The sequence below is a fragment of the Enoplosus armatus genome, chromosome 1 (genome assembly GCF_043641665.1).
Source record: "Enoplosus armatus isolate fEnoArm2 chromosome 1, fEnoArm2.hap1, whole genome shotgun sequence".
In the NCBI taxonomy this organism is placed as follows: domain Eukaryota; kingdom Metazoa; phylum Chordata; class Actinopteri; order Centrarchiformes; family Enoplosidae; genus Enoplosus; species Enoplosus armatus.
Window position 1 is genome coordinate 12,573,474 of NC_092180.1, and position 25,595 is coordinate 12,599,068.

The 25,595-nt window shown below is 40.8% G+C and overlaps 1 protein-coding gene across 1 annotated transcript; it reads right to left on the minus strand.

Annotated features, from left to right (window-relative positions):
- Positions 1–31: 31 nt before the first annotated feature.
- On the minus strand, positions 32–17,101 carry fam189a1 (family with sequence similarity 189 member A1). Its single transcript, XM_070909740.1, has 10 exons — positions 16,991–17,101; positions 14,847–15,011; positions 8,654–8,761; positions 6,436–6,596; positions 4,192–4,327; positions 2,755–2,833; positions 1,903–2,670; positions 1,480–1,551; positions 797–1,119; positions 32–229 (listed from the first exon to the last, which is right to left on the minus strand). Exons 1-10 carry the CDS (start codon positions 17,087–17,089, stop codon positions 32–34), a joined length of 2,109 nt encoding a protein of 702 aa, XP_070765841.1. The 5' UTR covers positions 17,090–17,101.
- Between the last annotated feature and the right edge of the window lie 8,494 nt (positions 17,102–25,595).

The following is a 25,595-nucleotide window of genomic DNA, read 5'->3' on the forward strand; positions in this document are numbered from 1 at the left end:
GTTTTGATCCAAGTCCTTGTTGGGAGAGTGGTCAGAGAATAGTTTCTTTGCACTCAAGGCTTTGTTCAGAGGAGGGGGAGTCCAGTGGGTTGGTGGAGGCGCTGGTTGTTTGTGGGAGGTGTTTTGGACGGCGCATGGAAGGGGACGAACTCAAAGCGCCGCAGCTCTGAAGGTGAAGATCCTCGTGGCCGCGCTTCCTGGGACTGCCAATGATGCGCTGGGTCATCACCTGTGCACCAAAAAATACCAAGAATGAAACAGAAACACACATTACTAGTTGTCTAGGTTTTTAGTTTGTTTGTTTTTACATGAAAATCATGGTATTGAACTGAACTGGAATACATTGCTTGAGTCAATACAACTCCCCAACAGAGGTCTGCAACACTATTTGAAAATGCACAGGGGCAGATGTGGCTCAGGAAGCAGAGCAGGTTGCCCACTAATGGTAGGGATGGGGGTTTCATCCCCAGATCCTCCCGTCCTTATGCCCTTATACTGGACACTGTACCTCAAGTTGCTCTCGAGTTCAGTTACGAGACAGATGAAAACAGTCGGACAAAGCAGAGCTGAGATTGACAACCTGAGTCTGAGATGTCCTGAAGTTGTCACTCCTTCTTCATCCATCTAACATTGTTTGTTTTCTGGTGTGTAATGAGCATTACTGCCTCACAGGGCTGCCAGCCTGATATCTATTTTTAGTCTTGTATTCTGATGCTCACCAATAAAACCAGAAATATTGCTACAAAGTGCTGGTTTGCTTTAAGCCATCATTGGACATTATACACTGTTCAGTTACCTGATCTATGACATTGGCACTAAAAATGGCCTCCTCCATGTGTTTCTCATCCGACTTGATGACACACTTGATGTTGTTCACAACCTGCTGGACTTCAGGAGGTAGACTGCAGCTCGAATGCTCCAGAAACTTGGCCACCAGTATTTTGGTGTCTTTGTACATCTTAAGATCAGCCAGGGAATGCGGGCGTTCGTGGGAGGAGTGTGTGTGCAGGGCTCTTGGTTTAAGGTGGATGTCAACTTTCCTGCCCTCCTTCTGCTGCTTCCTGACACACATGTGCCCGGGTTTACTTCCAACTACGTCTGTTGAAACGTCTGTTGGCTCTGAAGAACAGAGAAGAATTGTCAAACCACATTAAATCACAAACACCACATGAAAACACATTCTCATTATCAGCTCAGTTAAAATTGGATTAGGATTTTTTTGTTTCCAACTTCATGAGAATACATTTTTTCAGATAATCCAATGTGCCCAATGGGGGTTTTAAATGGCTTATTTAGCTTATGAAGAATGAGAATTAGCTTAAACCACAAAGTGACGGTGTGTATTTGTTTCAATAAAGTTGCTTAAATTAGATTTACAGTTTGTCCTCCAGGTGTTATTGTTTTACAGAAGAGGAAGTGAATGCTGTTAAGCAGCAGATGGTCTACCATTACATGAATTCACAGTTTTTATGATAGTACCTTGCTCTGGTGATGTATGAGTTGAATCTTCAGCAGCAGGGCTATTTGCAGAGGCGCAGCTTAAAGTGTCTCCTGTAGAGGGAGACAAGAAACTTAGTGTGGACCAACAATAAAAGGCACTAGCTTTGCTGGTTAGTGATCTACCATTGCTTATTGACAATGAAAGGCTGTAGGGCTGCCACTGATGATTCATTTCATTACCAATGAATCTGCTGATTATCTTCTTAACTGATTAGTTGTTTAGCCTATAAAATGTCAACAAAATCACAAGAGTCCAAGGTGATGTATTGAAATGTCTTGTTTTGTCCAATCAAAAAAGTCAGAAACCTTGTGATACCAAAGAATGTTTGTACTTTTTTGCTTGAAAAATGACATGTTCACTTAATTGACTAATTTTTATTTACGCTGTAAAGAGGCACTCACTTCCTGTTGCAGAGGAGCAAGAGATAGGGTCACTGGTGGAGCGGACAATGCGTGCCAGTTTGCGGTACCTCCTGGCTGCTCTGAACACCCGAGGCCTCTCTGAGGGCGAGTAGCCACTTTGGGCTGAGGTAGAGGGGGGTTGTGATGTGGAGGAGGGTGACCAAACACTGAAGCACAGCCTGGGGCCGCGTGGCCTGATAGGAGGGGAAGGCGAAGGAGAAGGAGCCAGAGGGCTGATGGCTGAAGTTCCACCAGAGGAGGCCACAGAGGTCGGGGAGCAAGGCTGAGGCGGTGGGGGGAGAGTGACAGGGAGTGTGAGCTTCCGGCTCATCATTCGTGCTTTAATGAGGGAGTGTGTTGACGCTTTCGGCGGCTCCTCTGGTAAATGTTTGGCTGATGCAAGCTCGTCACATATGTGCATTGCAGCCCTGAGTTCCTCACATGGATGTGTGTTGTCCGTGGAATCCTCCTGGTCCAGATTGCTATAGTTTTCTGACGACCAGTCCGGAGAGCGCTCCAGAGACTCCTGGGTGTGAGAGGACTCACTGTATCCTGTATCACTGGGGCGAGCGTCAGTGTTAGGCAGGCCACGATGGCGTGTACAAAGTTCCAGGCTGGTGCAGCTTCCATCGATGTGGGCAGTGTGGAGCATGCCATAGGGAGAGGAGTCAGAGCCCTGGACCTCCAGGGAGCACAAGTCCTCTGAGGAGCAAGTCTGGTCCTGGTCAGCCACCTCGGACACCATCAGTGACGCGCTATCCACCGAGGCTGAAAATAGGGGAAAAATATCACCAGCATGACTACTAGGAGACATTCGACAGTCCTCTGCAATGTTCACTGCTCTGTCTTTACCCTGAGTGCTGAGTCCTGCAGTAGTGTTTCTCTCACACAGACTGGATCCAGTGGCCTGTTGCTCTATGCTGGTGGTGACCTGGGAAGAGGTAAACATTACAGCACTATTTGAATAAAATTGATTGAGCAGATAAAGAAGATGGAGAGACATTTTATCAGTTCACGCTGTGTATTTTGTATGTACTGTATGTATAGCATTAAAGCAGCTGTGTGGTACTTAACCTTCAACACCACAGTTTGGTCTGTAGAGGGCTCTGTAAGACCAGACCACAACACACTAACAGAAACGTCTCAGCTTAAAAGGCAGGTGTACCAGAGGAGAAAACTACTGTATCATGTAGAGTTGAATAAGAATCTTTAATTAGATTCACTAAGTTACAGTGTGACATACATGCGTTCATATAATTTCACATCATGCAGGGTCTTGCTCTTTCTAGCTTGAAATCATCAGCTGAGTTTCTTTCTCTCTGTTCTCTCACACAATCAATCTATCGCTTCCTGCTTCGATTAGTTATTTACAGCAACCGCTGCTTATCTATTGCAGGTGAGAAAACCTTCTGCTGATTCCTATTTGAAGGACACTGTTCAAAATGGATGTGAAGAGAGCTACGGCTTTAACATGCATAATGGATATAAGGGATTAAAAGCCTAAGGTGTTAAATGATGTTGAGAATATAATGGAAGATAAAAGGATTAGCTTGAACCTTATACAGTTATTTTTAGCCGTGAACAATGAGATGCAGCGAAGCCTCAGCCTGAAAAAAAAGCTCTGATCAGTTCAACTTGACAGTCAAGGGAGACCGCCTCAGCAAGTCTGAAACAGCAGACGATACTCGACAATACTTAAATTGATTGTGATTTTTGCCTTGAAGGGCAACATCTCAAAATGCAGACACAAGATGAACACAATAGCAAAGCCATTTTGACACGAGTAAAGAAAATACAAACCATTCACAGAAGAACATATGACTTTACTTAACTTTTATACTAAGACTTGTGGTTTAAGATATCATTATTCACATTTAAGACTGTAAAGTAACTTGGGCTTAACCTTGAAATCCCTATGTCATCAAAATGCCTCCAGTACTTTGGTTTATAACCAAATACCTGCAAAACGTATGACATGCTATCAGCCTCAGCTATAGTTTGTGTTTACTGCTCACTAGCAAATCTTAGCATTCGTTAACATGCTGAACTAAGATGATGAACACGGTAATGATATAAGCACTGATGTGCCCAAGGACAGTCTCACAGAGCTGCTAACATGGCTGTAGACTCTCGCTAGTGCACATTTGTATATTATATTATTATATATATGTATATGTATGTTCAAGAGTTATGGATTGGTCTGCAAACAAAAATGATTGTCCTAGGCCCATGCTGCCCACACAGAAGGCCTCTGGAGACAGTGTTGTTTTATTCTTTGATTCTTCTCACCTGGCTGGCAGGGGTCTGCCCCACCACAGACTCATAGGGAGGAGGCAGATCAGTCGGGTACAGTGTCCCTGGGCTGTTGATGGGCACCCCATAGATGGCACTGAAGGGAGAATGGGGGAAGTCCAAGTGTAGGCCTCTGTCAGGGGAATAACAGCAGAGTTTCAACCTAACAATAAACAAAAAAACCTAAAAATCCAAATCATATCTTAAAGAACTGGAATACAAAGAGTGGAGCATACATCCTATCTGAGTCAAAAATACAGTATATTTTTTATTAAAATCATTAAGAAAGAGAGGATGAAAAATATCCTCTTGTCCCCAACACCCCAATCCAGACAATATATTTGGGTAGTGTATTATTCTATCTGCACCACCACTGTTTTATATGGTGCCAATTAAGAATAAGCAGCCATGCGCGCAGTCATATCTTTTAATTACAACCCCATTCTCCTCTAAAGTGGCAGAGCATGAAATACAACCTGAGAGTTTCCACCAATCATCCGAGGCATGATGATGTCATGACACATCCCTGGCCCCCGGGCAGGGACACCATAAATGCTTCCTCTGCCTTTTTGATATTTATGGCATAATTGACAAACAGATGTGGCATCCTGCCAAATGGCTAGATCAACGGCACTCTCTCTGGCAAGCCTGAGAAAATGGAGGGAGTGATGAGGGAGGGGTCAGCCGATTCCTCACAACAGCTGAGAATCACGGATGTCACAGCTGCTTAACAGAGGAAGCTGACCACATGTGATGGTCACAGTCTGATGCCATTGCAATATGATGGATTTGGATTTGACTTTGGGTGCAAATGTTAATTTTGACATCTGTATATTCATCATCTCATAGGAGATTCCAGGGTGGTTTACGGCAGTCTACGTGAAATAAAAAATGTTAAAGCAGTTTTTAACCCGGCAAAATCAAACCTGACAGGTGCTGTAATAGACCTCATCCTTTCAGCTCCTCCTGAAGTAAACGTCTTGTTTCTTTTCTTTTGTGTGCGTCCTCTTGGGGGCTTTATGTCTCCAAAAACATCCCTCTCGTGTCTGACCTATCAGCCCTATGATCAATTCTTCTAATAACTCTGCAAACATTACTGCCCCTTCCTCAAATTATGACTACTTTTATGCCACATTTAGACCTCCAGTATCTGATTCATTACAGGTGTCTGTGGAGGGACGAGTAGGGAGTCACAGGAAACAGTTATAGGCTCCAAAAAATGAGTCCTGAAGAATCGTAAATAAATGTGTGTTATTGCGTGAAACTGGAAGTGATTAAGTCTGACTATCAGTTCCCAATTCAATTCAATTTTATTTATATAGCGCCAAATCATAACAGAAGTTATCTCAGGGCACTTTTCATATAGAGCAGGTTTAGACCGTACTGTTTGTAATATAATTTACAGAGACTCAACAATTCATTCCCACTTATTCCTCTTGTAGTTTAAGTATTTCAAGGAGAGGACATTGAGCCAGGCACAGTATCCTGAACTACTGATTGCAGAACATTTTGAGATAGGTCTCTAAAGCAATGCAACATTGGATTTTTTAATAAGTTCCCCAAATATATTTAATAAAAATAAAATCCCAGAAACAATGTATTTTTTAAGGATAACACGCAGCGCCTTGATACTCAAATTTAATTGCTGCCCTCTGGGAGGTGCTTTATGTTGCCTTTGGCAAAACAATATTTACACATTTATTCCCACTGCAATCAGTAATTTATACTTACTGCAATTAATCTGTTTGTTTTTTGCTTCACTTAATATAACAAATGTTATGATTTTCTGGCTTGCACTGAATGTAATTGATCAGTGATAGTTGTTTGTCCTTGCACATAGATTTGATGTCACAAATGTCATTAATGTGTTAATTTCCACCACAGTGGACAATAAAGCTGAATTGTATTGTTTTGTGTTGTATGTATGTATAATTCATGGTTTTTCCACTAAGTGAGGGAAATGGTACAGTATTTATAAAGTATTTTGGGCTACAAGGTATTCATACATTTTTAAAGGGGGTTCGGATTTACAAGTAGACTATTGTGTATAATTACAATGTCATGTAAATTTTGGATTATATTTGTAAGCAAATGAGCAAATTACATTTTTTATTGTGTACTCCCTGAAAGTATCCACACATCCCAGAGGATACATTGGTACCAGAGTTTGGGGAGCACTGAGCACTTTATTTTAGTACTGAAGAAAGATGTGATGCTGATGAGTAGTGTTTTGTCTCTCACCTCTGTCCATCCATTGAGGGGGTGCAGGTGTACTCGGGGGGGTAGTACGGTGGTGGGGGAATGGGAGGAATAAACTCATCAAAGTCCAGTGTTTGGTGGAGGATGGTTCCGTGGGGGGTCATACAGTCAGCATTTAGGGCTCGCGCTCTGTGCGGCATAAACTGAAACACAGCATAAAAACAACCATTATCAGGCCTTTATTACACATGGTACTTAGTTGTTTATTCATTATTTAGGACCATAATTTATCCAGGGAGACATGACTGAGCAAATGTGTCTTTTCACAACACCTCTCTGCTGTTATTTCAAGCACTTACATGTATTCACATCTAGTGCCTTGCTCAGGGGGACCTCAACAGCAGTCCTGAAAGAGCTGCTGCCTGCTCATTTACTGTCCTCACAAAGACTTTTCTAAGTGGGACAGCTTTCCAGTCACAGCCAGCCTGCTTTTCTTATCTCCAGGCTGCCACTGCTGCTATTGACTTGGCTAAATTTACTGAGCTAAATAAAAGGTTAACACCTCTTGTGGTAAATGGGAAACGAGGCCACTCTCTGCGAATCTGTTGGAGATAAGACACAGTGCTTCTGTCCTTTTATTTTCTACTGTTTGATTTGTCTTATTCTATCTTAGCTTATCTTCATCTCCTATTTTATTTAGTTTTACTCTTTTTTAAAATCCCATTTATGTGTGACTTTTTATATTGTCTTTTTATATTGCCTTGTGTTTCTTTTATATAATTTCTTAAAGCCTTTCTGTCTTATGTAAAGCACTTTGCCTTGCTGTTGTTGAAAGGTGCTATACAAATAAACTTTTCTCTCTGTGAATCAATAGTTAGATGCCACCATGTTCAGCCACCTCAATTTATATATTTTTTCCTGCTGGTGCGCATGTCAACAATTAATTAATAATTAATTCACAGCAGATCTACAGGTCTCCACAGGTCTAGACAGTAAGATGCTCTGAGAGTCCACACTTTTGATAATCTGAAATTAGGCCACTGAAGCAGGGACCACTGTGAATTAAATCCTTATGTCAATGTGAGAATGATGTTTGAGTCCCATTTTTAAATGCTGCATAATTCAAACAGCTTCGGATGAATCTATTTTTATCTTCTCATCATCCGAATGTCTCTTCTTAAATGGTCACAGATACAACTTTTTTTGTATAGTCCTGTCAAGGGATCAAAAATGTATTCATCTGTGTAGTTATCACTGACATATAAGCTTTAAAGAATAACAGAACAGAACAGAACTGAGTAAATGAACATCAGGATTATACTGTAAATAGTTGCTGAATGTGTTTTCAATAAAGGTGATCAAATATAATCATCTTTTAGTAGTTCACATAAACATTTCCAGTTCACTCAAACATCACAGATTTCACAAAAATGCATAAATTTGCAGCAGTCATCTGGCCAGGTCTTATTTGCATATGTACCTTTGTTGCCTTGTGACTAAAATGGAGAAGAAAATAATGTCTGTACTTTGTACTCGGAGTTCAACTTAATTTATTTCACAATCCACTATATTGTGAGATCACGGCTGATTTCCTGCCACTACAACCTGTTATCAAAGCAAGCTTCACATCTAGCCCAGAGAACCACTTTTAATATCCAGATTCTTCTCAGCATAGTTCATGAAACGCGTAAAAGGTTCTGGCATCAGATATTACTGCAAAGCTATTTCATACATGTTAGCAGTGTTGCTCTACCTTTCCAGCCGTTGATGTATTTAGAGGCATGAAATAACTATTGTTGGTGTGAAACACAAAGGGAGCTTGGCCATGCTAATTTCCCTCATGACTGAAAGCATTTAGCTGTTGGTAATATTTTCATTGTTCCACATAAAATGACAAAAGAGGGTCATACTGAGGACGGTGTACCTTTGAGGAAAAAATCCGGTGAGATGTTAAAGCTGTTTTCTTCAAGTCTAACATATTTTCGAGATGCAGCAGGACACTGAGAAAGGTCCTGTGGCAATTGACCTTCACTATGTGTGTTTACATTCGCTTGTATTTACCACGCAGGATGCTTCAACCAAAAACTAAATCATTACTCTCTACTATAAAACAGATAAAGGTTGGCACATCACTCCAGAGCTGCATGTGTTTACCTCTCCTGGGGATAGTGATCTATGATTTTTCTTTTAACGGCAGGGTGGTCACTGAAAAGAAAATAAAGTCAGCTATTGTTGTCATCCTCCCTTCCATCACACTCACCATCTGCAGAACATCAGTTGAGACCATCTGCATACAGCACATGGCAGTGGCCAAAGCACACACAATGGTGGAGATGACGTTAAGGGCACATACGCTGAACAGCAGCTCCTAAGGAGAGAGGGGGGAGAGGAGGAGACTGTTAGAGGAATGGGGGAACAAAAGAAGAGGAGGAAGAGTGTGAAAAATAAGAGACGTGACAAGGGTGTAGGAGAGGAGAGAGGAAGAGAAGACAGTTAACATTATGATGATAACAACAAAAGAGGTGAACGTGGAGGAAACACAGGAAGGACTAAAGGTGACACCAACTGCGCTGACGTCACCAGTAAGGTAACCAAGTTTAGAAAATCCCAGCAGGGTGGCACTGCAGTGAGAGAACACTTCCACAAATATCTGGTTTAGTAAGACAAGTACACAGCACCTAGAAGAGTCTAGTCTGCATTGTTAACACATCTAGATTAATTCAAAAAGGTTAAATGCTGATAAAAGAGAAATATGATGTCTGCATACATGCTAGCCTAGCAAACACATTCAATAATAGGGAAAACAACCTCATAAACATCCAAGGTTAAGCACGAGCATATACACATTCACACTCTGGCATTGCAGTGAACAGCAAGGGGACAAGTATTGAATCTGTCAGCAAAAATAAATGTGCATGCTGGTGAAATACTAGCCTAGCACCCTGAATCAGAGAAAAGACGTACGACTGCAGTCCCTTTATGCTGCTGTTTGAGCTATTCTTCTGAAAGGTAGAAAATAATCATCTTTAACTGACTCCATTTTTAAACCTTCTCCAGTTTTGTATGTCCTAACAAGTGAACCTATAATAACTGCACTACATGAATTCATTTCCTGAAGAAGAGCACAGGAACAGTAATACCACCTGCCTGGAAATTGGCTCTGGGAATAGCAAGTGACTCGCACATAGCGCATTTTGAGAGGAGAGGAGGATGATAGCAGCTTGTACTGCTGCTTCAAAATGAGAAAAAAAATGAAATATCATTTATATATGTGTATAAAATAGGTCTAGGGGATCTGCAGCCCTCTCACATGATTTGAATACAATCAGAAAATACATGCTGTACATGATGCTCCTTCATAAAGTTCACAGGGTTCATCTGTCACAATAAATTCACTTACACAATCGCTATGATAATATTATCAGGACTATTATTCTCAAACAGTGTACGACTGTCAAAAGACGAGAGGGAGGAGGAGGAGGAAGAGGAGGCAGAAACTGGGTGAATGTGTGGCAGAGACTTTGACTTGTTTTAATTTAAATATCTCACGGCGAAAACAAGAGGAAGAGAATAAAATCAACTTAGAAATTCTCCAGCTCGTACATCTGCAACCACAAACTTACTGTACACCCACATTATATGCAAAATATTCATAAATATAACGATATTATTCCTTAAAGACAAGAACAAGAGAGACTTTCAGCACTGGAATTAAAACCTCACTACACCTCTTTCTTTTTGTTTTGTGGACACAAACTCATGAATGAAGCTCTTCAGTTCACACACAAAGTGTTTTCCAGCCCGTTGGACCAGATTCAGGAGGCACATAATTACCAGTGACATTACAAAACCCCACTTGTAGGAGGCTTCTGATAATCCGCAGGGAGGACAGCCGTCTCCCCCACTGAGATCTACCAGGCAGCAGTTTGTTGTCAGGGTGCAGGTACCTTGACTTTTCAAAAAGGAGGTTCAGGCGGGGTGTTTATAGCAAGCGGCGACTTTTTGCCAACCAAATCCCATTACTCACTTTCATTCCCTTTGAAGTTTGTGATATAAAATGGACGTTGGCATCTGGGATGCTCAGAGTTGCCAGCCCTTCAACTGTTTTTCAAACATGTTTGATATCCAGTAACTAGTAGCCAAAGATCAAGTCTGTGTGAGCTGGAAGTTAAAGCAGAGATGAGTTGGAACCAGTGAAGTTGAAGTTGTGCAGTGCCAATTATAAAATGTAACTAATACATGTTTGCCTTGGAAGCTAACAGTTTTGGAACATATTTTGTGTAGGAGGAAAGTCTGGACATCTTGTGGACAGAGCACGAGTCTGTCTGACATTTTAAACATGGAAAATTGAGTTTTGAAACAGAACTGGTGAAAGAGAGATTGTAACTGCTTTTAGCTTGGTGAGAATTACAGCAGTAAAGGAAAGATATCTGAAAACATTTGAGGGAATAAAGTATCGTGTATCTGAGAAGAGTAATGCCACTTCTTTAATTCTGATGACGAGGTAGCTATTGGTTTGAATTCATTTCAGTACATTTTGAAAATGAACTTGTAGAGACTTGAAACCTGCTTATGAAAAGTAATCACAGTAAGCATCATGTGTAGTAATATAGGGCAGGTAAATCAATCTGCACCTACAAGTGCATCACCAGACAATTACAACGTAACTTTGATCACATTAATGATGTTTAATCAAAGCAGTTATGATGTTCACAACATGTTCAAACAAATTGAAAAAACTAATATTTCATGTTGTGCTTTGAAAAACATTTATGTCAAGAAGTCTGTTCTGACCACAAGCTAATAGTGGCAAATTAGCACTCTTGGCCTTGCAGACAGCTTTATTGGTTTCTACTGAACCAGACACATACACACTTGCCTCAGCTAGCTGCCCTTCCAGGGCAGCACCCTGCTTTTCTCCAGCCAACAGTGAGTTTCTGTTGATAGTCTTGGGGCAGGTCACAAAACTGATCTCCTCTTTCTTTGCCATCCCCAAGCAGCTCTTTACAACATCTGACAGAAGACCCAGCACCTCCCTCCTGAAGCCCTACAGGTCAGTCCAGAGATTTTCATAAAGTACTAAATGCACAGACTGTATTAAAGGAAAAGCATTTCTAATACCTAAAAGAGTCTTAACCCTCCACAAACAACATAAGTTCATCTCAGACTTACAGAGCTTAAATGATCCAATCATAGAATATGCAAAAATCATCCTGTAGTCACATGAGTCTCGTCCTGTCTGTCCTCCTAGATGAACAGCAACTCATCCAGTGATGTCCTAATCAAAAGAAATTCTGATGTTTCCTCTGAATTTCTGCCTGAAAGCCATTGTGGAAGGATAATACTTCCTCAAAACTTGAAACCCATCCCTTTTGACTCAGGTACACAGCTTGAACTTGTCTTATAGGGACCTGACACACCTTCTGACCTCACAAGTAGTGACAGACTGATGATCCTCATGTCATCTCACTTCTTATGTTAAGACTACAGCTGATCACCAGAGTGTTCTACATAAAAGAATATACAGTTACTGACCCCAACCCCAAACGCCAGGTACACAGAGGAACAGGAAATAAATTCAGGATTTAATCATTCTATCCCCGACAAAGTATGATGTAATATTACAAAGATATTATTATAAACCAAGCCAAAGGAAAAAGGTCAGCAGTCTGTTTCTGTACGTCAGAGAACCTTCCAGAGAGACTAACAAAAGATACCAGACATTTTCATGTCTTTCACTGTGACTATATGAATAGTCTGAATATGACTGAGAAAATGGCCTTGCTTTGCTGTGGACGGATGTTGTTGGTCGGTTGTCTTACTTGTGGAAGACAAGGAGGCAGAGGAGAAAAATGAGCAGACAATGTAATGAATGGAGAAAATCCTTGATTCTTGAGGCTGAATAACCAGAAAGACAGTTTTTCCACACAGATAACAACAAAATAAATCGGCAGTAGAGCTGCTGATGTGGTAACAACTAGAGCAAACGGGGCCAAACACACCACAAAAACTCCAGGCACCAGTCGACTAATAGCAAGGCAGTTGTGTATCCCTGCAGGGAGTGACGAGATCAGGGCTTTGATGCGAAACATCAACTCTGTACATTCACTGTTTTCAGTTTTTTTATCTACCCTGCTGTGCATCTCTGACTGTGAAGAAGCTTTCTTAAGATAAAACTGAGATTACTGCACACACAGAAACCTTTCTGGTGGCTTATTGCAGTAAATGTATTTTTTTTCCCCCTAACAATTCTCAAACAGCAAAGTTGGAGAACACAAAGTAAACTACAAGCATCTAGTAAGACAAGAAATATTTATGACGACTTCATCTGACTTAATTTTCGTTATGGGAATACATCTGCGGTGCAGATGTGAGACGGCGCGTTTCTGTGATTTCCCTTGTGACCACAATATACATAATGACATAATAAATCCTTCCAGGCAAAGAAATGTAATAACACCTCTACAGAAACTGTTTAACATGCCTGATCACCAGATATTTAACCTCTAGAAGATACCTTGCCTCAAGCCAATCAGGGTAGTGAGTTACGCATCAAGGTTACACATCCGCCCCCTAACAGGAAATCACAAATTATCTCCCGATAATGTAAGGCCCCAGGCAATGCAATGAAAAGAAAAAACGGGATGGAAATGAAATGTGTCTGCAAAGAGTGGATAGTGCTGATCTTTTAAAACAAAACTTTTAAACAGAGAAGAGCTACTACTGAGAAATGAGTGAATAAGAAACATAAAGTGGCCTCATACTTCGTCTACCTGCTGTGATAATTCAGTACTCCCCATATGCTGTGTATTTCAGAGACAGAGGAACTATATAGCAGCTGCATCATGAGTTCATTAGGATCAGCGACAGCGTTAATAGCCATCTGAAATGGCCGAGGACTCTGGGGACTCGGGCATGACAGCTTCCTCTTAGACATAACTCAATGCATCTGACTACTTTGGCACTTAATAAAGGTTTACAGCACCAATTCCCATTTCTCTTTTAATGAGCTATGATCAAAATGAAAAATGTGCTTGATCTTTCCTCTTTTCGTAAGCATGCTTCATCCCATGAAGTCTTTTATTTGGTTATCAATGTTTTATAATCAATCAGGGACATAAAATGAATGGATATGATTGTCGTTATCCAATAAAGGCCCAGTAGCACATACTGTATATCATTCCTGCAGACACTCTGAGTCAAGATAATCTACCGAGATCATGCACTTGCAAACTACAGCCAGCCCCAGCTAGATACACTGCATACTAAGAGATCTGCCTCTTGGGGAAAGACAAATGCTGTTGCCAGTCTCCACTTCCTGCTCAATTAATCTGAGACTGAATGCTTGCATTGTTTTTGTATTTGACTGTTCTCACAAGGGATACGTTACACAGTGAGAGAGGAGACTAGGAGCCATCAGTTTACACTCGATGATTTTAGCAATTTAAAGACAATAATTTTCAAACTACTGACTGTTACTCAAGTTAATGCTATCATTCTGATTAGAGAAATTACGAGACTAGTGTGGTAGAGCCTGTAGCCATGCTAGTGACTCTGTGAGGCTGGACTTAGACACATCAGTGCTTTGAGCTAAATGCTAAAGTCAGCATGCTAACATGCCCACAGCAACAATTCTAACATGCTAATGTTAAGCAGGTTTAATGTTTATCCTGTTTACCATCTTAGTCTACAGTGTTAGCATGCTAACATTTGCTAATTAGCACTAAACACATAGTAGAGCTGAGGCTGATGGGAATGGCATTAGTTTTGCAGATATTTGTTCATAAACCAAAATATTGGACAAATCCAAAATTTGACCTTATGATTAGATGAAATTTACCCTGAGGAGGACATGAATGTCTGAAACAAATTTCACGGCAATCCACCCAATACTTAGAGAGTTGAGATATTTCACAGAAAAAGGCAAGTCAGCCTCATGGTGGCACTAGAGGAGTCAGGGGATCACCAAAGTCATTAGGATTTTGGGGGCCATGAATCCATCCAATATTCGTTGATATATTTCAGTCTGGACAAAAGTATTGAGCAGACCGACTGACTGACGTTGCCATCTCATTTCACTCGATATGGTGGCATCAGTGATGAGTTAGGTGAAAGTCAGCCATTACGGCAGCATTATTAATGGCTGCATTAGTCAACAGCCACCACTCTTGACAGAACATTTTGTACGGCAAAATGAAAAGCAAGAGGATACATCTCCACTGTTTTCTTTGAATCAGTATATGGTACACTATGTCGTTACCATAGCTACCAATACAGTTGCATCAGTTGCAAATAACAGTATTAACAGTTCCATTAAGACTTGCTTTTACAAGTTGCTCCAATTTACCTGCAGTGTGAACACAGTTTAAGTTATATGGAATGTTTTTTTATATATGAAAACATCATAGCTCTCACCATCAGCACAATACAAACACACGCTGGCTCCCACTAACCTTTAGACGTAGGCGTATGGTATTGCAGTCCCTCAGTGGATTCAGTTTCAGCGTCTCCCCCAGGTTGTTGCAGCTTGAACTCTGCTGCTGTAGCTCGCAGCATACACACACTCCATCGCTGTCAAACTTGAGCTGGGGGGGAGGAGGGGAGAACACACATCCACACTCATGCATGCACGCCACGTACACAAAAACACACACACACACACACACACACACACACATAGACACACACACACAAACGCACACAGACAGATGCACAGATCAGACCTGAGCTTGGTGTTCTGATGTATTGTTCTTAACTTTAATGTGGTGGAGGATGCATTTACTCCTGAACTATATTTTAAGAGACACTGTGAAAACAGTCAAAACGATGGACTAAATACTCGTGAGATACAGAATGTAATACCGTGATTGAGAAAGGCAGCTGCACATGGCTGATCAAAAGTGTACAACAAAAGAAGAGAGGCTGTGAGATATGAGGAGCTACCCAGGGAGAGATCGAGGTAGAGCGTACCTCTCTGCTGTGTGTCCCAGATTGAGAGAAAGCAGGACATGAACCCAACAAGTATGGGTTAATTACATTGGGGAGAGGAGATGAGGAACCTTAACGTTTCAGTCACGACTGGTGGAGGGTCTCTGGAGAGCCACATAAAGCAGGGAAGTTGGTCTACTCGGCAGGTTCCACGTGCGGGAGGAGAAAAGCTGCTTCTAATGTAGGAGTGGTCGGGTTAGTGGGTTGGGTGCTGGATGAATCACAAGGGGCTTCTTCAGTCATGAAAAAGATAGAAACCCCTGGCAATAAAAATCAGCTTAGCGTCTCATTATGAAAATGTGAAGATTGACTGTTCTGTGTTCAACTACTTCTGATCACCAAGGAGAAAAAAGATTAATACACTTATTTTGAAGTGTGCTGGATTCTCCTGTGTCCCATGCTGTTAACACAGCTGTTGAAAACACCAGCATGTAGAGAGCATGTATCTATCTGGTGGAAACCATTTTTTAGATACTGAAGCTGTTTGCCCATCGAACAAGCACTTCTGAAGGAGTTTACAGGCCCCTTTAATGTCACTGTGAAGGCTGTATGGGTAAAAGTCAGGATATCTCTATCTCTGCTGCTTTGATTTTGACCACTCTGTTTTTAAACTGCCTCTTTTTAATCTCCCAACTTTACTGCAGTGAAATACTAAATCGCTGGAGCTCTCAAAGTTGTTTATTTGTTATTTAGCTATCTTTGATTCTGGCAAAGATGGATGTGATAATCAGGAGCCATTAGTCACTAACAGACAAACAGTTCAGCTCACTTGTTGACTCAGTTCTGCAGCCTGCTCAGAACATAAGTGCTGCCTGTCAGCCTGACATGTGCCGACAGTCATGAATTTAAATGTGGACTCGCACGCAGACAACAGTGAACAAATGCCCATTACTCACCAACTTCATAGTTACTGGTTTCACAGTTGATACTAACTAAATTCAACACAAGTCTTGCACTTCAACGTGACATCTTACAGCTTCTGAGGTGATCCAACTCCTTCCAACCATAAACCTTTAAAAACCTTAGGCTGTTTTTCGCCTTTATTTACAGGCAGAGTCCCTACATGTGTTAGTGATATGATGCATGCCAGATATTGTTATTTTCAGAGTATGTTAGGCTACTCAGAAACGCCATCAACTGGCACGTCAGTGGTACTCTATATGTTTTAGAAGGGTTTTAATGAAAAGAAAGAAAAGTCGTTTATGTCCACAGGTTTTCAACATAAAGAAAATATTTTTACATGAATGGATATAGGAGAGTGTCAGTGTTCCAGGAATATACGAATCATGTTGATGTGGCGCTCTGAGCCATTGTAATGTCAGAAAATGTACTAATAGCACAAAACATCAATTCCATCAATATGTGAATGATGTCTGTGTGCTGAGTTATTACTGAGTAGAAGTTGTGTGATTTTTGACGCATATCGCATCAGTCAGGTTCAGACGTTTGATTCAAGAAAATGTATTGCGTCACTTCTTCCACTGTCAAAGAGATACAGGAAAATGTTTTCAAGCCTCAAAAATTGACTGCAGATCAAATGACTTGTTAAGATGTCGAGTGTGGAGTACAAAGCTGGAGAGTGCATGGGTTACGGTCCAGTTGGTCTCACCAGCTGACAGTCTTCCAGAGAGTTGACCAGCTGAGCGTTCTGGCAGGAGAGGATGGAGCCCGCCAGGTTGAGCATCACACACACCGCGGACAGCAGCATGAAGAAAGTGATCTGTGACAGAGATGGAGAAAAAGGGCAACTTCATGTCAAAATGTTGCTGCTTACTAACACTGATTCAACACTTATAGCTTTCTGATATTGTGTTTGAAAGCAGCTGTAAGACCAGAGGCGCAGGGTACTTTGCTAATGAAACGTCGCTCACAGTGATTTCAACCAATCACCAAAGAGGAAATTTGCACTGATGTCAAAAGAAGTCAATAATCTGTCTCTCTTCAGACCTCCAGAGTGTGATGCTGAGAGAAATCATAATTACATAAAAGCTTTTATCCCAATGACACAAGAAACAACTAATTGACGGATGGACATCTGAACAGCTAATGTCTGTTAAAAAACACATACAGACACACACACACACTAACACCAGTCTCAACAGAGCTAATATTTCTCTTCGCTCCAAGCTGATAAAGCTGGTGGTTTAGGTCTAATGTACTTTCACCCTTTGGCCCGCTTTTCCTCAGGGTAAAGGCTTCGTTTTATTTCCTAGCTGACAGCCCTGTGGATATCAATCCCGTTAGCAGAGTTATGGCTACCATTTCTTGTACTTTAAATTACAGGTCAAGCGTAACGGAGAGTTTTAAAATTGACAAAGAGCCCTCTCTGTCCAGGAAATTTTAAACCAGGCACCAGCGTTTTTTAAAATGGACTCCACATCTCTCGGTTTTGGGGAAACATGATGAGTCTCACAAGCTCATAATTCATTCATTTAATTAAAAATCACCATAATAGCCTCTTTTCAAAGTTTGCATTTACAAAGTGTTGGAAAAAGAAACCCTGGAACAGTGTTGGTGGAGGACATAAAGGGCACTAGCAGGAGGAGTTTGACGGATATAAAGGTTGTTGAGAACACACACACACAGATGGAGAGGAGGAGAGAGGGGCAAGGGGGGTGGAGAAGGGAGGGAACCGGAGGTGGCATGTAATAAACAGATGGAGTGATAAGTTTAAGTGCTTTTCACCATGGCAGAAAATTGAAAGATTGAAAGGCTGATGGGCGAGCTTGAGGAGCACCTCTTTGGATGGCAAAGAGGAAAATCAGAAGAAGAGAAAAGAGTGAATGAAAATTCAGACAACAAAGTTAAATGAAAAAGGAACGAGACAATCAGTAATAGACACTGAAAGAGAAGACAGAACAAGACTCTGTGGACCCATCGTGCATTGGTGCCAGTGATGTGTAGATCTGATTAATTAGCATTTAATTTGAATAAGATATCAGCTATCTGGTTCTCTGGTTTATCAGCTGCATGAGAATGCAATCAAGCCACCGGGAAGAACACTCAGCTGTGTGGTGACTTCATATAGTGGCCACAGGCAAAACTGCAGGTTACATGGCGCAGTATGACAAAGACAGATTTTTGGTATACAAAACATTATAAAATAAATAAATACTCCTAAAACAAGGGAATTTACATAACATCTTCAATATATTTTATACATATATATATATGAGCCACCAAGATTTCTATCAACATCTTAATGTACCTTCAATGTTTCTGGACAGACAATCCGCTAGAGAAATACTCTTCTACTGCACCCAAATTACATTTTATCAAACTAATAAGCAAAATTTAAACACACCAGCAAAACATCTGGATTTAACAACAAACAATGATTCTTCTACTTTGGTGTAAATCATAACTTGACTTGCGGAAATGAACATATTGCTAAGTTTACAATGATTTCTTCTTGATATTGACTAACAACCTTGTGGGCCATTACAAACTCAAACTGTGCAGTCCCTGAAGCAAACACCCAGCAGAAAGCATGTTCATCAATTCACTTGGGAGTGCAGGAGCGTTTCTTGATGCCATGACAACAACTATCACGACAAGGATATTGTAATGCACTAACCAGTGACAGTAAAAGCTCCTTCCCTGACACACAGGCCATAAGTTGTATTTTAATGAAACCTCTCCGAGTTCGCCTCGTTGCCAGATGAGTCAATCGGACACAATGCTGCGTCACAAACAATCACCAGCTGCAATTCCAACAGAGGAGGAAACAATCTCTCTTTATCAAAGCTCCAGTGACTGCTGGAGTGCGCGGCCATAACATCCTTTAAAAGGATTTAAATTTTTTTGTTGTGTGCATTTGCACAACTCATACATACATCTGTGTCAGATCTTCCAATTACCCTTTATTGTAATCTACAGCCACAATAAAAAAGCACCCAATCATAAAACAACAAAGACAAAGCCATCATTACCCTGCTGACTCAGACACACACTAAGACTAAATTGTGTTATGGAACAATGGGGGAAGAAGTCCCACAATAAAATCCTTTTGATATCCAAACAGTCCTCTCCAGGCCTGTGTGACCCGAGTGTCACCTGTGCATCCCGCATGCTTTCTCTCTGCTGAGCTGATTGTCTCGCCTGGCCCCACACCAATGCCTTCTCATTACCATGTAGGATCACATAGCACCATTTACCAGCTACTCATTAATTACTGCTGCGCTGCCCTCTGCACACCAAAGAGGAAAACATACACACACACACACACACACACACACACACACAGACACACACAAAAAGCAACGCACGCGCCAACAGCCGAGGCAGATTTACGCTGCATGTCATCATCACATCACTTAGCACTCACTGCGGAGGACAATACAATCACCATTCATCTCCGTGACACACACTCATAGATTACAATATAAGACCCAAGGTTCAGGTGTTTCACTGTAATTCTCCATAACTGTCGCTGAGGTGAAAATCATTTGGCTTTAGCTTTGCCTCTTCCTATTCTTCATCCAGCTGCAGTAGTTCTTCAAACTGCAGAGAAAATGGATGGTGTTTTGGATGGACCATATATGTAATAAAACAAAATCGGACTGGTGAGAGTTTTGTTCTTGTGTGCACTGGAGAGTTGCAGTTAGGTAGGCTGCATCTACAGGGGTACAATCTTAAAGGTGCCCTGTGAAGTTTTTGACCACTAATAGTGATAGGGCAATATTTATTTCAGAGTGGGTTTTCCCTTTGTTTGTTTCAATGCATGAGGACACACACATTTGGAAAATATCTGTAAAACAATGTCAATTCAACAATTTACAACTCTAAAAATCAGCATTTACAGTTCAACTTCAATAAATGTGTATAAACAAACAGACACTGGTCTCAGGCGAATATAGACGCTTGCATGCCTGAAATTCAAACACATCTCTTCTTTCTATTCTAAAGCTCTCCCCATCTGTCTGTGCCGACAACAACAACAAAAAAACAAGCTCATTCGTCACCTCTGCTTATTTGAAGAAGCGCAAATCAGAGATAAGATAAGCATCAGGGGAAACGCGACTGATGCAGGCTTTCATTGTTTCATCATAAGACAACTAATAAGAAATACCAATATAATTAATGGAAATAAGAACAGAGCAAAGTGGGCGCTCATGTATCATCAACTGACAGTTTCAGCAGTATTTTAAGCAGAAATGTATGAATACTTTATTAGGAGTATATGGCCTGAAACTTGCACATATGCCCAGAACTGTCATATAGATGTATAGTAGGTTACAAGACATTATACTGCTTTACTGTATCTACATACAGATTGTGAATGTGCATTAATAGCTGTTCAAGTTATTAAACACTGAAGCTGGAGGCATTATATGTGTTGCAGATCTGACAAGTATGTGCTGAAAAGGTTCCGAGGACATATATACATGCTCTCAATTGCAAACAAACACACTGTGACAGAGTTGGCCATTAATTCAGTGTTATCATGCAATATATTGTGAGTGGAATCATATGTTGCTGTCAGCCTCACAAACAAACTCAGTAGAATACAGGTGCATAGAAATAACCTTGTGCATAATAACCTTCACCCGTGCATTAGATACACAGATTATCTGATTTAGCTTCACGGAGAAAGGCAGATGATGAAATTCCAGCACTATAAAAGCTTATCAAAGACGCATCAAAAGTACAAACCACAGCATGTTGTGAAAGTACATCTCTTTCTCACAAACCTCACAGCTCCAGAGTGCAAGCGGTGCATTTTTAGAATGCGTGATAACCACAGGAAATCCATCTTTTAACTTTGTAATGTTAGTGCCATAATACCTATTGAATATCAGGACCAAAGGAGTATTTTCTTATTTGAATCGGGGATCTAAGGTTAGAAGTTGTTGTATGCTGTACGGATCACAAGGCTCTTTGAGATACACTTGTGATTTGAGGGTATATTGTTTGTTAGTGCTGTGTTCCTGCTGTTTATCATCATTAATCGCTTACATTGTCTTCAATACTGAAAGGTGAAGCCAAAGGCAATTTTTCATCATGTGGTCAAAATGGTCAAAAAGGTCAAATGTGGTTGAATTTCTCTCTTTATACACACAAATAAAGCAGAAACAATGTAAGAAATAAAAATATAAAACAGTCTATTTACATGTAAAGTGATTTTATCCCAACTTATTTTTGTGCCCTTTTCATTGAAAGTCTATGTATGTCTGTAAAGCTCCGCTTTTCAACTGGTTTTCTCAGCTTGTCTCTACATGATATACAAAGAAAGTTATGTTTCTATAAATGAATGCTAATGCTAATGAGATATGGGCTCATATTGCAGAGTTCCTAAGTAGTAAACAGTGACCACACAATGGGATATGACAACATCCAAATAAGCCACTTTGAAAAGAGATCACGATGTTTAACCCTTTTGGACGTGCCTCAGGGCAAAGTAACTAAAGATTGGACAGTTTTGATCAGATGGGAATTGTATGAAGGCAGAATTTGAAACACTGTTAGCATCCTTTGACTGCAGCACAAATTAGTATTTAGTCTACAGCAGCACTGCGACATGAGGCTGTTTATTTTCAATTATCCCTGAGCCGCGAGAGTTGGAAGCAATGTTGTTTTGTTTTCGCCTCTGCTCAGCAGATCACAAATCCTCTGATTCAGTTTCCCTCTGACACTGTATATCAATCCTCAGGCCCGCCGCAGAGCTCGGAAACATCTGTGAACAAAAGACACTTTAAGGACAATACGAGATCATTACTAAATATTGATTAAGAGGTAACTGTGTCATATATTGGCATTAGGAACTTCCAGATCTGACAAATTGTTCTGCTACATGTAAAAATAAGTTAAAATGCACACAACCTGGGGGTTAAGCCACAATCAGTAAAGATAACCTCCTACTGACTTTATAAACACAAGAGAAAGCAAATCCACAGCTGCAACAGCTGGTTCTCATTGGTTCCCACTGCTGACTGACTCTCAACCTCTCTGCTCCCTCCTCCCACTGAGGGCCCTGGTGTATATTTATGTATTTGTGTGTGTGTGTGTGTGTGTGTGTGTGTGTGTGTGTGTGTGTGTGTGTGTTTAGACCACATCACCAGGATTAGTTGTGATCGGAGTTGAGTGACCCTGAGCTCAGTGCCGGTCCAAATAAACAGTGGAGGTGTTGATACTAACTCTCAGCAGCAGAACCCAGGGGACGTCACACTAAACCAGACGTAACGACTTCCACAGACCCCGAATCCTGCTGGGGAATAGCTTCATCACAGGAGCACACATTACTTTAAACCCTCATTCATGAAAGTATATGTGTTTAGAGATACCTGGAGACCAGAAACCATAATTCTGACCCCACAAAAACAGGGTTTACCAGTAAGTACAGTCAGCCAAATTCATTCAAAATATAAACACAGTTGAACACAGCATACAAATTAGCATATTCTAAGTACTGTAAGGTGTTGTTTACGCAGCAGAAGGATCACATGATTAAAGATTAAATTGGTGGAAGTGGCATTTATAGAGCATCTTGCTTCTGTAAGTTGATGTATTTCCTGTTAAACAGGACACTGTTTATCGAGTGCATGATAAAGTCACAGTAAGATAATAAAAGTAAGATAATTTACTCTCAGCACTAACTCCTCTCCTCTTGACTTTGTTAGCTTTGATGTGTAGTCATGTTGACAGCATGTCAGACTGCATCTCCACAGGCTGTGATGGATTGGTTCCTGTGGTTAGAGACATCATGTGGAAGTTGCAGTCCAACACTTTTTATTGGCAGATGAGATGTGAAACCTCCATCAAGCGTGTTGAGCTACATCTTTCATTTTATAATCTAACCTTTCCCCTTTTTAATAATATGTATTCACTCTTCAAGAATAGCCCCCTACCTCCAAACATCCACACAAGGAGAGGATAGATAATAGGTAATCAGACAGGCAGTGCTTGGGTGTGTAAGGGAAGTAGGGGTGCTCTGTATAAGGAGGAAGAGGAGTTCATCCCTGTGCCAGTGCTCACACTTATTGATTAAAACAGACCATGAAAGACAGTATCACCCTGAGGGTCAGTAGCTGATTAACCTCCACTTCTCAACATTTTAATCAACCGCTGACCTCTAAAGAGCTAAAACAAGGAGGCTCTGCCTTCTCTGGGCTCTTGGTGGTGGTGGTGGGGGGGAGCTGATGTAATGAGACAGGCCTATAATGAACCTGGTCCCAGCAGACTCTCACACCACACAGAAGTACTGCAGGAACTTTGTAAAAGATGCTGCTTGCTTATGGCAGTTCTTTGAAAACCAAGGATGATGCCATAAGTTAGTAATAAGAATTAAAACACTGTCAAATCTGTTACATTACACACAAGACAAATGCAGGCTGCCATATGTGATTGTAAGCAAACAATGTCAGATCTTGGTTTAAAAGGGACCACCTAGTCAGCTTATACATTATGCCTCCTCTGACAACATTTAAGAAGATGCAACCTTTCATGGAGTTGAGTTGTGAGGAGCTTTTCTAAGAGTGTTTTCCATAGGAGGTTCTGTCTCTTCATCTTTTTATCTTGTTTCTTAGCAGCTCTAGGCATGGCTGGTTGGCTGGTAAACCACTTTGATCCAGACTGAAATATCTCTAAATCTATTGGATGGATTGCCTTGAAGACATTCATGGTCCCCAGACGAAGAAGACTGACTCTGGTGATCTCCTGATGTTTCCTCTAGTGCCACCAGCAGGTGGACATTTGTGGTTTTGAGTGATATATCTCCACTACTGGTTATTTCTATGCACCTGTTTTCTACTGAGTTTGTTTGTGATGCTGACAGCAACATATGATTCCACTCACACTACTGGACGGGTTGCCATAAAATTTGGCATTGACATTCACATTCAAATGTTAGCATTCTAACACACTAAACTAAACCAAGATGGGGGAAGCAAGGGAAACATTAAACCTCTTTAACATCAGCATGTCAGCATTGTCTTTGTTAGCGTGTTAGCATGCTGACATTAGCATTAATCGTAAAGTATGGCAGTAGTCTTGTTTATACAGACTTTTAAAGAAGGGTGGTTACATGTATTAATAACTGTATGAGCCAGTATTATTATCTATGCCAGCAGCTAACAGTAAAATATACATTAGCCGCCTGCTCCCTGTCAGTGGTATCTCTTGTGCTGCTTCTCCTCTTTCAACAGTGTTTTGAATGTTTTCTGCTGAAATTGAAACAGTCCATTTTGTACTGTATTGCACAGCAAACAGGTACTTATATTGAAGTCTTTGGCAATGTTTTTTCTGTTGTGTTTTATTGTCTTTCCCCATAAATATGATGTATCTATATTTGTGTGTTTAAGTGTCAGTATAATGAACCAATATACAGAGCTATTAAACCACATTCAACAGCTCTTTTGCTCTATATTTAAGGCTGAAAGTGGTCATAATGACTGAAGGAGAGCAATGTGACCTGAGTTGTGACTCTTTGCTGAAACACCTCTGATGCTGCTGCTGCTGCCTGGATCATGCTGCTCTCGCTCCTATGAGCCATCAGATAAGGGGGTCTATCTAATTCATATTCTAATTAATATGGAGCCACACTTCCTGCCTCTCGGGGCCTTAGGGGAGGACATCATTCATCAGGAATTATCTCCTGTTCACCCAGCCAACCATGCTCTTTCACACTCTGCCCAGCTTTCTCTCACACTCTGCTCATCCCTTTGTCCAATCCCTTACCTGTCACTTCCTGTCATTTTACACATAATAAAGGCATGTGGAAGATGGGAATAAAGAATCAAAGATGGTCACGGTAGGTGTGTAGGTGTGTGCTTTTATATGCTGAGAGAGACAATGTGATATAAATGCAAGGGAGAGGAATCAAGAGAAAAAAAGGAGACAGCTGGAGTCAAAAAGCTTCCCAAATTGCCTCAAGGGAGACATCTTTTAGTCTATGTGGGAAAAAGGTAGAGATCATCAGTTTTTTTCACGGTGTGGAGCAAACCTAATTTTGTTTCCTTTTATTCATATTCAGTTCAGTACCTTTCATGTCATTGTATGAATAGAATGAAATGAATTTCAAAAGCCTGACTATTGTGACTGCACAATAAAATACAAACACAAAATAAAGTTAAAGCAGAAGTGCACAGTAGATTTAGGGGGGGTTGTGGGAATAAGATTTAATCACATAATTGTATTTGTGAATTGGGCATAAATAGCCTTCCGTATCTGTAGTCCAAGTTACAACCACAATTATAATGCACCTCCATATACTCAGG

Excerpts from the sequence above, each read along its gene's own strand:
- fam189a1 (XM_070909740.1), bottom strand. The coding sequence starts at position 17,089 with ATGCTGCTGTCCGCGGTGTGTGTGATGCTCAACCTGGCGGGCTCCATC. Across the intron at positions 2,671-2,754 it reads TGCAGGACTCAGCACTCAGG|CCTCGGTGGATAGCGCGTCA; the intron begins GTAAAGACAGAG and ends CCCTATTTTCAG. Across the intron at positions 1,552-1,902 it reads TTGCTCCTCTGCAACAGGAA|GAGACACTTTAAGCTGCGCC; the intron begins GTGAGTGCCTCT and ends CTCCCTCTACAG.